General features: G+C 62.7%; 1 protein-coding gene across 1 annotated transcript in view; it reads right to left on the minus strand.

Moving 5' to 3' along the window:
* Positions 1-15,828, minus strand: part of F13A1 (coagulation factor XIII A chain) — a 58,382-nt gene that overhangs the window by 18,392 nt on the left and 24,162 nt on the right. Inside the window, exons 6-9 of the mRNA XM_056108497.1 lie at positions 11,087-11,261; positions 9,210-9,348; positions 2,112-2,215; positions 1,047-1,135 (exon numbers count right to left, since the gene is read on the minus strand). Of these exons, the coding sequence (XP_055964472.1) occupies positions 1,047-1,135; positions 2,112-2,215; positions 9,210-9,348; positions 11,087-11,261 (507 nt within the window). The remainder of the gene's footprint in view (positions 1-1,046; positions 1,136-2,111; positions 2,216-9,209; positions 9,349-11,086; positions 11,262-15,828) is intronic.

Consider the following 15,828-nt stretch of genomic DNA (forward strand, 5'->3'; position numbering starts at 1 on the left):
GCCCCGCCCCCGGCCCAGACCTCTGGGCAGGGCAGGATCTGTGCCAGGGGCTGCCTTTGCTGCAGTACCTCTGGGACAAGGGGAAGAAACTGTCCTTGGTGCTGAAACCCGTCCTCAGCCGGACTCTGCAGCCAGCAAGGCCAGTCCCCAGCCACTGCGGGCGGAGGGGCTGGCCCTTGCCCAGCACATGGGGCAGCTGTGCCTGGCGGGTGTGGGCGCTGGGAGGGGTGTCAGTGGGCACAGCGTGCCAAGCTTCTTCCTGCCCATGGTTCGCTCCCACTCCTCCTCCCAGCCTGTGTGGCTCAGAGACGCCCAGCTCAGCCCAAAGCCACACAGCCCGCACACGCTGCCTCGACTCCTCGCCTCACACCCGCCAAAGGGCACCACGGCCCCGAGAAGACAAACAAGAGGACAAAAGTGAAAACGTTGGTAACGCTGGCTGTCTGGAAGTGAGTAAGGCATGATCAGGAAGTCGGCCTGCAGGAAGGTGAGAGAGGAGAGACCCCCAGGTGCCCGGGGACGAGAGGCCGGCAGGCGGCAGGCGCAGACGCCCGAGTATCGGGCACAGGACAGCCCCCGAGCATCTCCCCAGGACCCTGGGGCTGCACTGCACAAGTGTTGGCGAGGAGCAGGGTCCCGGGGCAGGTCCCCAGACCCCACAGTGCCCCAGTCTGCTTAGTAACAGCAGAAGCGTCTGCATCAACAGCTGTGAGAGACACGCTCAGTGGCCCCTGCTTCCACATGCAGGGGCATGGCTTGGGGTCTGCAGTGGCCCCCGGGGGGCTCCTGGTGCCTGGAACCTCCATGTGGCAAGCAGGAGGCCTGCAGGGACCTGCCACCCCCGGTGACGCCGGAGCTTGCACCTGGGTTTCTCCACACATGGCGCGGGGAGGGCAGGCCTGGCCTAGAGCTGAGGCGGAGGTCGAGTCCCAGCTCAGGGGCTCAGGCCCGGGCACCGCATGCGGGAGCCCCCCCCCCCCAGCTCCGCCTTGCTGTCTCGCACTACCACGCGGGCTCAGGGCAGCCCACCCCCCGCCCACACTCACCTCTGCGAAGACGAATGGGGCATCGAACTGGAAGCAGATGTGGCCGTGCTTGATGGCCTGCACGGAGGCCGGCCCGCAGCGGTACATGCCTGTGGGGGCGTGAGCTGACCAAGTCCACGCCTCGCGGGACGCCGCCCCCGCCCCCCCCCCGCCCCCCGGGAGCCGGGACTGGCCCTGCCGGAGCTGGCAAGGACCGAGGCCCAGTGCCAGCCCAGCGCTGACTGTGAGGGGAGCAGAGGAGAGCTAAGGAGAGCTGTGGCCGCCGGGCCCAGGGCAGCTGCTGCGGCTGGACAATGGCCTCAGTCTGGCCTCACTGCCTGGTGACGCAGGCGTGGATGGACACAGCGAGTGCCGGGCACCCAGCCCTCAGTCAGGAGCCACCACAGCCATCCCGGGCCCAGAGCCTCGGGGCACTAAGGCGTGAGCAGGCGTCTCTACACATGGCAGCACACATGTGCTGTCCCAATGCACCGAAACACGCATGTTCACACGTGATGACACGTACAGCTCTCAGTGCCCAAGAATAAATGTTCATGTATGACAGCACATGTGCGCATGGATCAGTGCTGGGAAACATGTTTATTCACACATGGTGACACCGTGTATCAAGTACCAGAGAACGCCTGTTCACCACATGTTCACACAGGGCGGCACACGTGTACACATGTCCCAGTGCCTAGAGACACACGTGTGTTCACACATGGGTCACGCTGTGCGCATGTCTCAGAGCCTGGGGGAACATGCGTGTTCATGCATGGTGGCACATGTGTGTGCATGTCTCAGCACCCTGGGAACGATGGTCCCAGCCACTGGTTTGCATCTGCCCAGCCCAAAGCAGGGCTGTTGGCAGACGCGGGTCTGGGGGTTTGGGGAAGGGCACAGGGAAGGGGAGGGGGATGGTGCCCAGCTGCAGGGGACATCTCGACACAGAGCAGGGCTGCATCCTTCCCCCCCCCCCCCCGCCCCAGTCCGGCCCAGCCCACATGCCCCTCACTGCCCTGCCCCTCCCCGTGGAAGGCTGGCACGGCCCTGCCTGGGGTTGTGTCCACCCGGCGGCAGCCCTACCGTCGCTGTTCTCCTGGGGGGTGCTGTCCACGGCCTGCCAGCCGCCGAAGCCCACGGGCAGGTCCGGCCTCGCCATCCATGCCTCGTTCCAGCAGTGGTAGTTCCTGGAAAACACCGGCCACACTCAGCTCCCGCCGGCCGGCAAACCAGGCAGTCAGACCCCACCCGGGGCCTGGAGACGGGGACTGCCCATGGCCAGGGTGGCGCATGGCCCTCACGGAACCACGGTCACGGGGTGACCAGTGTACCCAGGGCTCAGACCCCTCGGCCTCTGCTGCCCAGACGCAGGCGGCCCGGGGGGGTGGGGGGTAGCTGGGGCCTCCCTGGCTCCGTGGGTCTCAGTTTACACAGAGCTTCACCCTGTGCCAGCCACAAGCTGCTGCCGAGGCCAACAGCTGTTGCTATGGGAACGGGACAACTCCAGCAGCCGGATTGGTGGCCTGGTGCCGAGTGGCTGAGGGGCCGCCGGGACGAGCACAGGCTCGGCCACTCGGGGTCACAGAGGCCTCGCTGCAGGCAGGGACCCAGAATCCTCCTGAGCTCGAAAGTGTCCTCGGGAGCCGGCAAGGATGAGGCCAGAAACCAGCAGAGCCATGTGGCCCGTGGACCTGCCCAGATGGACCAGTCGGGACCACTGAGAGGATTTGCTGGGGCTGCCACGCCTGCCCCTCCCTCCCCACCAGTTCCCCTCCCCTCCCCTTTCCACCCCCTCCCCTCCCCCACCCCACCCCTCTCTCCACACCTGACTCCCCTCCCCACGCGTCTTCCTCCCCCCAGCTGCCCTCCCCTCCCCCACACCCAAGGGGCTGTCCCTGAGCTGGGGCTTTGGTGACAGGGCACAGCCTGCCATGAGGAACTCTCCAGGGCACGGCCCTGCATGCCAGAGCTGGGGGTCCCCGACAAGGGTGCAGTGAGACCCTCAGCACAGCGTCGTTGCCGAGAGCCTTGAAGGTTGGCTCAGAGTGATGCAGATGCCGGGGCCCGGGGGCAGGGTCACAGCAGGGGAGCAAGGGGCCCCGAAATGCCCCTGGGCAGGGCAAGGCCATCAGGGAGTGTCTCCCTGTGCAGGGGAGGGGGCTACCGCGCCTCTGTGCAGGTGGGTGGGGACCCCCGTGCCACGGCTTGGCAGCAAGCGTGACCCTGGGCCTGGCCTGCGGGTTGGGCCGGGCTGGCGTTCTGCCGGGCTTCTCCGGGTTCTGCTGAGGTTCTGCGTCTCGGGGACAACAGAGACGGGGGACCCTGGGGGCGGGGCCGGCCGGGGGCAGGGGACCTGGGGCCTCCCACCCCACGTCCAGCGCTGGCCAGGCTGCTCCCTGCACTCTGGACTGGGCGGGGCAAGGCAGCGCGGTCTCCGTCCTGTTGAGGCCAGGGAGGCCCTGACGTTGCGGGTGCTGACAGGGTGGATGAAACAGTCACTGCATGCAGCTGACCCACACTCCCGGGCAGACACGCTCAGGAGCATGAGGGAGGCACCTGGCACGGCCTGTCTGGGAGGAAGCCCCGCGCCCACCCAGGAAGCCAGCAGGGTCCCGTCGGGGGACAGAGGAGCGCGTCACTGTCCTTGTCCTGGTGGGACCCGCCATTCTGCACCCCGAATGGCTGGCACCCCTAGTCTCCCCAGCACAGGGTCCCGGGAGGGGGGGGGGCTGGAGTCGGGGTCCGAAGCCCAGTACCAGCAGGAGGTGATGCTACACCGAGACTGCCCAGGCACACATGTAACGGAGCCACTGGACCCTACGGCTCAGCAGGACCTGCCATGCAGCCCCCGAGGGAGCCGCCCCACCCACCTCACGGGACCATCCCCGGCCGCCCCAGCCCACACTTGTCCTCCTTTCCGATCGCTCCCCCTCGTAAGACTGATTCTTTTCATTGATGCACCAGAGGAGGACAGAGACAGAAACAAGACAAATCTGGCGTTTTTGCCAAATCACAAAAACACCAAATATCCGTGAAAATGACCCCAAGGGCCAGGAGCTGTCATGGCAGGTGTCACCCGGGCCTGGGTCAGCAGTGAGCCCATCCCCACAGCACACGTCCCCCGGGAGGCCAGGTGTGACCGAGCCCCCAGGCCAGTTGTACCCAGATCTCAGGCGCAGACCCACCCCCCACTGGGAGCCTCCCTAGCCAAGCCTGGCCGGGCGGGAGCACTGCCCCGGGAAGGCCCACCACCCACGTCCACTGCCCAGGGGTGCCAATACACTGCCCAGGAATGCTGGAGAAACGGAATGCGGGGAATATTCACTTCTGAGGCTGCCACGGAAGAATCCTCCCATGCTGCATTCCGGCCACAGTGACTGGGGGGAGAGAGACCACGGCCAACGCCTCCACGGGCTCGAGGGGCTGGTGTGATCATAGAGCTTCCAAGCATAATATCCCAAGGTTGGCAGCGTTTGTATAAAGTTTTTCGAGGGGTCTTATTTATCACCAAAAGAAATTAAGTTACATTCAGTACAGTTTGGGGGGGGGGTGAGCTTTATTAGTTTCTAATTGTTCGAAGGCCGGTAAGCTTTGCATGGTATAAATAATGGTGCTTAGGTGGAATTTGATTACCCGGAACACAGCGTTTTTCTTATTTTATAGAAATGATGCATTGGTTTTTTTGTGGGTTCATCACTGCTGTCACTCCCCAGGGGGCTGCCCTCATCTCGGCTGCCCCCAGCTCTGCTCACCCCCAAACGAGAGTGGGGGCTGCAGGTGTCACCTGGGGGGGTTCTGAACCAGCAGCAGTGACGTAGAAGGTTCTGGAGCTGCGCCGTGCAGCCCCCTAACCCCGCCACACCGACAGCACCCTGACCGCTACTGCCTCTCCCCAGTGCCCGGGAGCCTCCAGCAGGCCCTGGCTGAGACAGACACAGGGGGAGGATCATGGTCCAGCTGGACACCAGGAGGACTGTGGCTCCTTATCAGAAGCCCCAAGGCCTTAAACGGGACCCTCAGGGTCTGGGGACACCCAGCTAGAAGCCCCCTCTGTGGCAAGCTTTAGAAAGGGGGAGACAAGGAGCCCCCAGGGTCGGCCCTCGAGGGATGACAACACGAGCAAACACACCCACTGTCCCCGAGAACCAGGGATCGATCAGGGAAGCCACGCAGGAGGGCAGCAGCGAGGCCAGGGGTCAGCACTGCCCACTGCCCAGGGCCCACAGGTTGGAAGCAGCCCCAAGGGGAGGGGAGAGCCGGGCGGGGTCCACCAGCCGCCTGCTCAGAGCTCGCTTTCCAGCCTCTGCTCGTCACCCTGTCCAGGCAACTCCAGCTGCCACTGGCCTGGGTCCGCCCGGACAGCCCAAGCTCGTCCCCAAGACATGAGGGAAAGTCAGGAAGCACCTGCCCACTCTGGACAACTCACCAGGGCTGGCGTCTGCATGGCCGGGGTCAGGGTGAGGGCAGCAGACCCAGAGGGGCGAGCGCCGGCCCCAGCTGGCTGGAGGCACCACCCACGGAGTCAGAGACATTCCCAACGTGCCCACACACAGTATCACTCACACACAGACACACAGACACGCTGTCTCACACACACAGACACACACTGTCACACACAGTCACACACAGACACACAGACACACTGTCACACTGTCACACTGTCTACACATAGTCACATACACACCTCCAGACACAGCCACACACAGCCACACAACACTGTCACACACTGTCACACACACTATCACTCACACACAGCCACTCATACACACTGTCACACACAGCCACACACAAATACATACACTGTTACTCACAGACACACACAGTCACACATTGTCACACACACTGTTAAACACAGTCACACCATCGCATAGTCACACCCTGTCACAAACTCACACACAGCCACACACTACCACACACAATCACACAGAGTCACACACAGTCACACATGTCTGTCCACACACATGCACACGCTTAGGCACCCACATGCACTGCACACGTGTACACGTGTATGCGAACACTCATACCTATATATGCACACTCACGTGCTCGTGCTCACGTGTGCACACACACACACTCATATGGGTGCTTCCATGCTCCCACTCAGCACCCACAGCTCCTTGGCAGGCTGGAGCTCCTGGCGGAGCACGTGGAGGGAACCAGCCCGGCTGCTAGCTGCTCTCCGGCAAGCCCACCACAGCCGGAGGGGCGGGCTGGCGTCTCTCGCCTGCATCGCTTTGGCTCCACGTGGGCCCCCAGAACACGGCCAGCGCTGTGGGAGTGGTGACCTCCCCCTCGCCTCCTCGGCTGCAGACCACAGGCCGATCCCTCACGAGGAACAGGAGTACAACATTGACAACGGGCTCTGGAAGGAGGAACGCAACTCAGTGTCGTGTTGTGGGACCCGTGCACTGAGAGAGCGTATATCCAGGGGAACGCCTCGGGGAGGCTCCTCGCCAGGCTGCCTCGTGAGGGTTTTGCCCCCACTGTTCCCAACATGATCAGAGGCCTGCGGAAGCCGAGAATAGTGCCAGTGAGGAGACAGGAGGGCAGAAAGGAAGGGACACGCTGAGGGCTTCCAGGCCTCAGCAGCCGCCTGACAGACGGGGGTCAGCAGGCCTGAGAAGTCAGTGCAGTGACCTCCCTGGGGCGAGGGAAGGAGGAACTGAGCAGAGGAGGACTCGAGAGACCGACCCTTTGAGTGCAGGGTGGCTGAGACAGCCTTTGAGTGCAGGGTGACTGATGCAGGCTTGCACACCAGGGCACACGCAAGCACACCAGCACACCAGGACATGCACATACACACCAGGGCACATGCATGCACTCTAGGACACACGTATGCACACCAGGACACACACATGCATGCTAGGACACATGCATGCACACCAGGACACGCACATGCACACTAGGACACACGCATGCACACCAGGGCACACGCGGCCAGCAGGGCCAGACACCGGCCCGCGCACCCAGCCGGCTTGGTTCATCGCCAGGCACCTTGCACCACGGAGAGAGGAGAAAGGTGCAGGGATAATTTGACTTGGTTTCGTGTTTTTCCCCCTGTGTTGCAATGAAGACAAACAGAATAAAACTGTGATTTCTTTCTACTTGGATCATGACGAATTCTTAGATTGTCACAACCTTGAACTAAAATGGAAAAATACAAATTTCCTAGTTCACCACTATTTTTAAAAATGAAATAGGAAAAAGCCAGTTTGAATCAAGCCTGCTTCAACCTGAGGGTGATGAGGGCTGCAGAGCTGAGGGCCACCCACGTCCTCTCGTGCCCCGGGTCCCCCTGGAGCCAGGTCTGCCTCTTCCCAGAGGTGCCAGCGGCTGGCACCGGGCCGGGAGGAGCAGACGTGGGTCCCTGCGTCGGGAGCTGAGCCCAGCCTGGCCTTATGCCCGGGACTCGGAGCTTCTGAGGGCAGGGCTGAGGCAGGGCCGGCTGGTCGAGGGCGTTGGGCGCAGCTGGGTCCCAGGGATCCAGAGGCCGGGCTGGGGCTCTGTGGGAAGGGCAGGCGCGGGGAGGGCAGGCACAGTGGTGACCCTCACACTGACCCGCTCTGGGCGGGCCACGCTGGGCACCGTCTGGGGAGGCAGAGAGGAGCAGGGGTTGTGCAGGGTGCGGGCTAGGGCTGGCCGGGGAGGGGTCCCACCTGCCTCCCGAGGTGGTGCCATCCCTGTCCCTTGGGGACCAGCGCACTGACCACCCAGCCACTTTCCACACAAAGCCTGGAACCCCAGCCATGGCCTCACGGCCTGATTCTTGGTCCCTGTGACTCCTGGCTCACCTTCCAGAACCTTCTAGACTGGGGGTCCCCCACAAACACTGCCAGGACCCCACAAAGGCGCTGCGCTGGGAACACTGCCCCCCAACCTCTGGGGCTCTGGGCCAACAGGCAGTTACTGCCCTGGCCCTGCACTGGTCACACCACCCCCTCACACCCGGCAGAGACCCTCCCACCCCCGTACAGGACTTGGCTCAGAGCCCAGCCCAGAGCCAGAGCCCAGCTCCAGACCGGTCAGCGCTCTGTCCAGGCTGTCAAAGGGGCATGTGCGTGCGTGTGTGTATGTGAGCGTGAGTGTGTGCACATGTGAGTGTAGACTACTGTGACTATGTGTGTCTGTGTCCCTGACAGTGTGAGTGTGACTGATTTTGTGACTGTGTGAGCACAGGAGCTGTGTCTATGATGTGTGTGTTAATGATGCAGTGTGTGGCAGTGTGCGTGTAAGAGAGCGTGTGCGTGTGTGACAGTGTGCGTCACTGTGCATGTGACAGTGTGTGAGTTTCTAACACACTTTGAAACAGCGTGACAGTGCATGTGTGACAGTGTGTTACAGGGTGTGTGACAATGTGTGACAGTGTGTGCATGTGACAGTATATGTGGCGGTGTGTGTGACAGTGTGGTACAATGTGTGACTGTGGCTGTGTGTAACAATGTGACAATGTGTGACCACATGTGCTGTGTGATAGGGTGTGACTGTGAGTGTGTGACTGTGTGTGACAGTGTGTGACAGTGTGTGCTGTGACTGTGTGTGATTGTGTGTGACAGAGTGGGTGAGTGTGACAATGTGTGTGACTGTGTGTGACAGTGTGTGTGGGGGGACTAAAGGGGCCCTCCGTGGTGCTGTCCCCTCCCTGTCCGGCCCTCTGCGTGGTCTGTCTCCCCGGGGGCCCTCAGTGTGGCCCTGGGTGTGGCCCCGCCCTGCATCCCCGGTCAGCGGCTCCGTGGGCTGTGGGAGTTGTGCAGCGTCGGCTGCCCGGGCTCCCCCTCCGGCTCTCGCCTCAGAGCTGAGGAACAAGCTGCAGACGCTGTTTGCTCGGGGATGGTGCCTGGCGGGAGGCACGCGGCCCAGACAGGGGCCCTCTCGGGCATGGCCGGCACCTGCGAGTCCCTGGGGCGGGGGCCCCCGTCCTGCTGCACAGCCAGAGTGCCCAGCCCTCCCTCGGGCTGCAGACCCCTCTGGCTGCGGGCATAGACACTCGCCCCGGCCCTCAGGGCCTCTCGGGACCAGCCCCCAGTGCTCGCCCGGGGCTAACAGGGTGATCCATCTGGATTAGCCCCGGCGGCTGGCTCAGCCAGAGGTCACCGGCAGCGCCGGCCATGGCCCCACATCCCTGCTGCCCCCACGCATCCTCCGACCCTGAGAGTGCTGCAGACTCCCTGACAGCCCACTCACCACACGGAGTCCCTGGTGAGCCTGTTGCTGACCGACCCGTCCTCCTCCAGGAAGATGTCCATCTGCAGGTTGGCATTGTTGTCGTGGGCCGAGAAGTAGTTGGTGACGACTCTCGCCGGGATCCCGAGACATCGCAGGACTGTGGGCACCAAGGACCCACGTCTCAGATGCCACCGTGGCGGCCAGCCCTCAGGCCTCCGTGTGACCCACACACAGGGGCCCGCCCTCATGTCATGTGTGACATGCGTGGTGGCCCGCCTTTTCCACACGTGTCTCACACACAGGTACCCGCCTTCCCCAACACATGTCACACACAGGGACCCGCCCTCACGTCACGTGTGACATGCACGGTGGCCCGCCTTCCCCAACACGTGTCACGCGTGGTGGACAGTCTGGCTTGGCGCAGTGGCCGGGTGCTGGCTGGCTGCCTGCAGGCCGCGCACCTCTCGCCATGGCCTTATTGATCAGGCTCGATCCCGGCGCCTCCGGCTCCCGGGACACCACACATCAGGGCTCATTGAGAATAATTCAGCTGACAACTCTGAGATTAATGACTGGCCTCGCCTTTTCTCTCTCTCTCGGAATAGTTTAGCATTTTAAACGAAACCTCTCCACCTCCTGGAGAACAACCTTGAGGCTCCGAGGCGAGCCCGGTGGGGACTCGAGTGTCCCGATCAGTGACTGCACAAGGCCAGCCCCCGAGGCCGTGGCCGCCAACATGGGCTCTGTCCCCTGCTTCATGCTGCGGGTAGGAAATGCCCGGCCGAGCCCAGCTGGAGCCGCTCACTCCACCTCCCACAGACACCCCCCCCCACGGCCTGGGCCCCCCTCAGCACCAGGAGAGCCCACGGACAGGAGGGAATGAGGGGAATGTGGAGGTCCGAGGGGCTGCGGGTGGGGGGGGGTTCTGCCTCTGCCTGGCCGGCCTTGGGGCAGGGCTGGGCAGCGGGCAGGAGGGAGCAATGGCCTGTTTCCTGGAACCTTCCCGGGTCCACAGTCTCGGCTCTCGGGGGGCAGAATGGTGCCTGCCCTTGAGACCGGGAGGGGTGGGGTCCCCCAGGGGCCCCCAGGGGCCCCCAGGCCAGTTCCTCTCCAGGACGAGATGGGCCTCTCCACCACGGGGAGATCTCTCTGGTGATGGCCAGGAGGGGCAGCTGGGCCCATCAGAGCACGACACTCGGGTCCCTGCCCGGTTGGGCATGAGCCTTGGGGTGACTTGGAGCTGGAGAGGAGCTTCCGTAACCGCCTCCTGGATGCCCGCCCACCGTGGGCTGCCGGCCTGCTGGCCCAGAGTTTATGATGGTCAATGAGCTGGGGAGATGTAGTGAGTGGACACGCACTCTGGCGCCGGCTTTGTTCAGGCCTGCGCGTGTGGAGGCCAATGGTCAGTGAGTGGACGAAGAGGAGGGGAGGGACCGAGGGGCACCGGGTCCAGGCCCGACCTTCTGCTTGCCAAGGGCCACAGTGCAGAACAAGCGGCCACCTCGGTCCCTCTGGGGCTGGGACAGACTCAGCCTGGGCAGACGCTCAGACACAAGGGGACCCACAAAGGCCACTTCTCTGCGGCCACGGGCAGCGGGCAGCCTCTCTCCCTGCCAGCGGTGAAGGCACTGACCCCGCCTTCACGGGCATGGGGGCAGCAGGGGAGGGCGCCTCCCTCACCCCTCCCCGGCCTTGCTCCCTCCGTGTGTCTCCGGGTGATGGATGGCCTGGGAGAAGGGCCATCACTCTTCCTAGAAATCCCGCATTCCAGGGGAAACTCGAGTCATTTAATTATGCATCGGCTGCAGCCGTAATAGCCTGCTGGGGCTGAGGGCGAGGGGCGCGGCTGGTGGGGGGGGGGGGGGTTGGCTCTGCATCGATGCCCCCAGACTCACAGGTGTTGAAGACACCGGCGAAGACCCAGCACTGGCCGTAGCGCACGGGGCTCCGGGAACTGTGGTACTCCAGCAGGATGTCGACGCTCCCGGTCCAGGCTGACGGCGGGACCCCGTGGGCGTACACGTTGTCCCAGGACCCCACCAGCACGCCCTCGTCATCCTTGGCATTGACCTGGCGGGGGGGAGAGAGAAGGTCACGCCTGTCCCTCGGTCACCGATGCACCCACAGGGCTCTGCCCATACCTCGTGTCCTTGGGGACCCCGGCTCCAGGCTGAGGGCCCCGCGGGGAGCAAGACACGCGTGAAAAAGAGATTTCCTCATGACGGGGCAGGGCACGCGTGTTCACGGGCCCGTTAGAGACAGGCCATGTGAGAGTGTCAACGAGTGGACTTTCGGGCATCTGAGGAAACTGAGGCACACTCTGGTCCCAGGCAGAGGCAGGTACAACCCCGACACCAAGGGCTGTCACCTGGGACAGGGAGCCAGGAGCAAGGACAGGAACACAGAGTGACAGCGAGGTCAGCAGTGAGTGACCCAGAGACAGAGACGCTGACCAGGGAAGCGGCAAGTCCAGCATGGCCACAGCCGGGGAACAGTGCCCTCAAGGTGCCCACCTGGCTGGGGCGGCGGCCCAGGGCTGGCCCTCTCACGGGGCTCTGCCCATCCGGCCCTTTGTGCAGAGACAGGCCCAGCCTGGCTCTGCCCATCCGGCCCTTTGTGCAGAGACAGGCCCAGCCTGGCCTCCCGTGTGCTCCGGGCTCAGTCGCAGGGTCCGAGCCTGCTGCCCGGCCCCCGGCCTGGCAGAGTGAGAACACGTGGGGGCGGGTGTCGGGAGCCTGCCGCCCACGGGGGCTCAGAGGCAGAGCACAAAGCTCGTGAGGGCACTGGGGGAGGCCGAGCTTCCCAGGCCCAGTGACCCCCGAGCCTTCCTGGGACGGGGTCTCGGTGAACTCGCCCTGTCTCGCCCGACGCTGCTCTTCTCACCCAGGAATCTGCCAAGTGTGAGAAAGAGACGCCAGCGGCTTCGGACGGGCTCGATCCTGGTCACGGCACACACCGCTCTGAGACCTGCCAGCGCCCGCTGTGCCACGAGGGCAGTTCTGTGGCACCGGGGCTCTGCCTGTCTGTGCTCCGGCAGCAGAACTCCTCTCAGACAACCGGGTCGAGCTTGGGGGCCCAGCGCCCGGGGGTCCCTGCTGGCCCGCCTGGGGGGCCTGAGGTGATGCTGCAAACCTCGTGCGCAGAGCTGGAGCCTCTGTTCCTTTATCAGCGACGATGCTGCCTGGTGCCTCAGAGGCAGCACTGGGTTCCGGGGCGCCGATCCCAACCATGAATGAGCCGGTGTCCTGGACATGGGCCGGCAGCCGGCAAAGCCCGCACAGGCTCTGCTGCCTTCCTGGGCTTTCTCCAGTGCTGAGGAAGCGGCAGCTTGCACATTGGCGCTTGGCCCGATTAGCTCCTGCTTACCAATTAGAACTTCGACCTCTGGGTGCCTCGGATATAAAGACAGATGCCTCTGTCCCTGGTGACGGGTGGGAGGACTCCGTGGGACCCCTGCCACAGCCTGGTGTGTTTGGAGACGCCCCAAGGGCTGGGCTGGAGCTTGGAGGGAACCCGCAGACACCAGCTCCGAGCTTCACGCTGGTGGCCCTGGAATCGTGACCCACCCACCCAGCAGGCGGGCACCGAGTCCCCCCGGGTCTCTCCAGGCTGCCCAGGCCATAAAACAAGAGAGCTGGTGCCACGGGGCGGGGCTGAGGCTGGCCAGGCTCACGGGAAAACCAGCACAAGCCTGAGCTTCTCAGATGAGCCTCACCACCCCAGAGATGGCCGCAGGAAATGCCTGCTCCCATGCCGTGAAGAAATGTGGGGACGGGGTGGGGGGGGTGGCTTGTCTGGGAGCGCGGGCAGGGGCTCTGGAGCCGGAGCCTGAAGAGAGGGGGTGCGGGCCAACAGGCCCCCGGAACATGAGCCTAAAGAGAGGGGGTGCGGGCCAACAGGCACCTGCAGATCCGGCCGCCCCACCCCCATGATGGGATCATGTTTCGGCTATGTTCCATGACTGTCATCTGCGCTCCGTGTTGAGGGTGACGGCCCCCTGGAGGGGCTCCTGCGACTCCCGCAGACACAGCCTCGCACTGAATCTGGCCGCGACCGTTTCTCAGAGCATGTTGGGTATGAATCTGGGGGAGCTCAAAAGGGCTTCGAAGGTGCGAACTCCCAAGGGAAGGGAAGAATCGCTCCTGGGAGGAGCGTCACCCGCTGCATCCCTCCGTGGGTGGCTTGTGACTGTGCCTGAGCTCCATGTCTGTAGGGAGCAGCTGCGTCCTCAGGAGCTGCCGACGGGGGAGGAGGGCCAAGTCCGGCCAGGAGCTGTTGGCGGGGATGGCGGGGGGGGGGGGGGGGTGCGCCTGGTCTCCAGACAGCTGAGCTCTCTCTCCCCAGGGATTTGGGTCCACCTGGTGTTTTGCTTGAAAACACTGTCTTGGAAAAGCGAGAGGAACCCCTGGGTGTGGGAGGGGACAGTGTCTGTCCCCCAGCCCCACGGCCTTGCCCAGTTCACGGCAGCCCCGCTAGGATTCTGACGGAAAACAGAGGAAAGCCCCTCCTCCCCCCGAAAAGGGGCCCTCAGAGCGGCGGGCGGGCCCCATCCGCCTCCTCCTGGTCTTCTCTGACAGGGTCTTCCAGCCCCCGAAGCTCCTGAATGCCTGAACACCAACCTTGTCCCACTGGCAGACACATCACACAATCTGCTGCTGGCATGTGTGTCCCGACTGCCACAAAGGGTGCCGGGGTGGTAGGTGAACTGGGGACACCCCAGGCTCCAGCTCACATCACACAGTGACGGCCCCACCGCGAGCACACGGAGAAACGCAAAGGCCAGTCTCAGAAACCCTCACAAAGGGGAGAAGAGTTTCCCATCTCCCCGAGACCTCCCATTTCCTAGGGGAGACTCTTTCAAATACTAAAAATGGGCATCTTATCTTTCATGTCAACTTTTGCTTTTAAAAATCGTCAATAATGAAATATGAGGGTGGGCCCGGGGCTCCCAAGTGCACTGGGGAAGGCAACGAACCCAGACTCAGTCCCCAGCAAGGTCCTCCAGCTTGGTGTGGACCAAAAAAAAAGAGAGAGAGAGGAATTAAAAAGGAATAAAGTATAATGGGAGGCATCACCTAGGGAAACATCCCTTCCACGAAGCTGACAGGGGACAAATCTTTGATCTGTGTAGCAAATAACTACAAATCAATGAGCAAGAGAGAATCCAGAAAGACCGTGGGAAAGGACAAGAAAATAGGGCACCGAGAGAGAGTGGCTTCTGGTCCACGGAAATGCTGACACCGGCGGGCATCGGAGAAATGAACACTGCACCCCAAGGAGCCATCCCATCACCTACGCAGAGGTCAGCACTCTGGAGGCTCCGAGAAGCACGAGCCACAGAGGCCTGGAACTTTCCTCTTCGGCTTCCAGGAAGGCAGAGTGGCCCGGTCACCTCGGAACGTGGGCCAGGTCCTGCAGAGTGGGTCATCAACACCCACGGCCGAGTGGCACCACTTTGAGCCCCAGAGAAGGAAGACGAGCACGCAGTGGACAGGCACGACCTTGGACACAGCGCTGCTCACCACACCCACAGGCCGACCACCCCGCGGGTCCTCGATAGAACACACGGATTGTGAGTTTGGTCCAAGACGCCAGTGAGAAGGAGGGTGCCCCAGGAACCGTGGAGCGGGAGGGCCAGGTGGCCTGGCAGGCGACACCTATGCCCATGTGTGTGCCGTCTCCCAAGGGCAAGGAATCGAATGATGGGAATCAGATCCGAAGCTGCTGGTGGGGGTGGGGGCGCTGAGGGGAATAGGCTGACAGGAGGATGGGAAGTCCGGACTGCTAGCACTGAGCCACCCGCAGCTGGGTGGGGATTGCTCCATCAGAGCCACTGACATCAGTGTGGGAGCATTTGACCGTGTGTCAATTTTCCTTCAAAGACCTGAAAACCTGACTTCTATGGTGAAAGTTCTTATGCCTGTTATCAGCATGGTTCTACCCCACACGGCTGTGTTACATAGAGGGACTGTAACACAAACAGCTGTGGCATACAACCCTGACACGAGTTCCGGGATGTGCTGACGACGACAGACACGGCAAGAGCCGAGTGACTCTGTGTGCGGCGGTGGCGCAGGGCTCGCGTTGGGTCCAGACACATTTCAGTGATGCTGATTGCCAGAGAGGATCAGACATGGACCAGGGAGAGGGAAAGAGACTGAGATATTCATGTTCTTCCCGAGTTTCCTTTACAGCTGTACCACATCGCATGGGCAAGGATGGCAGAGAATGGAACACCACGCCTATTTTTAAACTCACACTTTAAATTTATCATTGGTAGCAACATTATAAATGTGGGGATAGCAGCCTGGTCTGCAGGACTCGGCACATCCACGCTCAGCCCCAGCAACCCCACCTCCAAGAACACCCCAGGGTGCTTCTCCCATCCCTCCCCTGATCACTGGTCACTACAAGTGAGGTTTTTGGTTCCAGGAAGACTTGGATGAAGGGATGGATGGATGGATGGATAGATGGATGGATGGATGATGGATGGGTGATGGGTGATGGATGGATAGATGGATAAGGGATGGCTGGCTGGCAGGTGATGGATGGGTGATGGGTGATGGATGGATGGATGGATGGATGGATGGATGGATGGCAGATGATGGATGGGTGATGATGGGTGGGTGATGAGCAA

This window comes from Sorex fumeus, unplaced genomic scaffold (assembly GCF_029834395.1).
Source record: "Sorex fumeus unplaced genomic scaffold, SorFum_2.1 ptg000218l, whole genome shotgun sequence".
NCBI lineage: Eukaryota > Metazoa > Chordata > Mammalia > Eulipotyphla > Soricidae > Sorex > Sorex fumeus.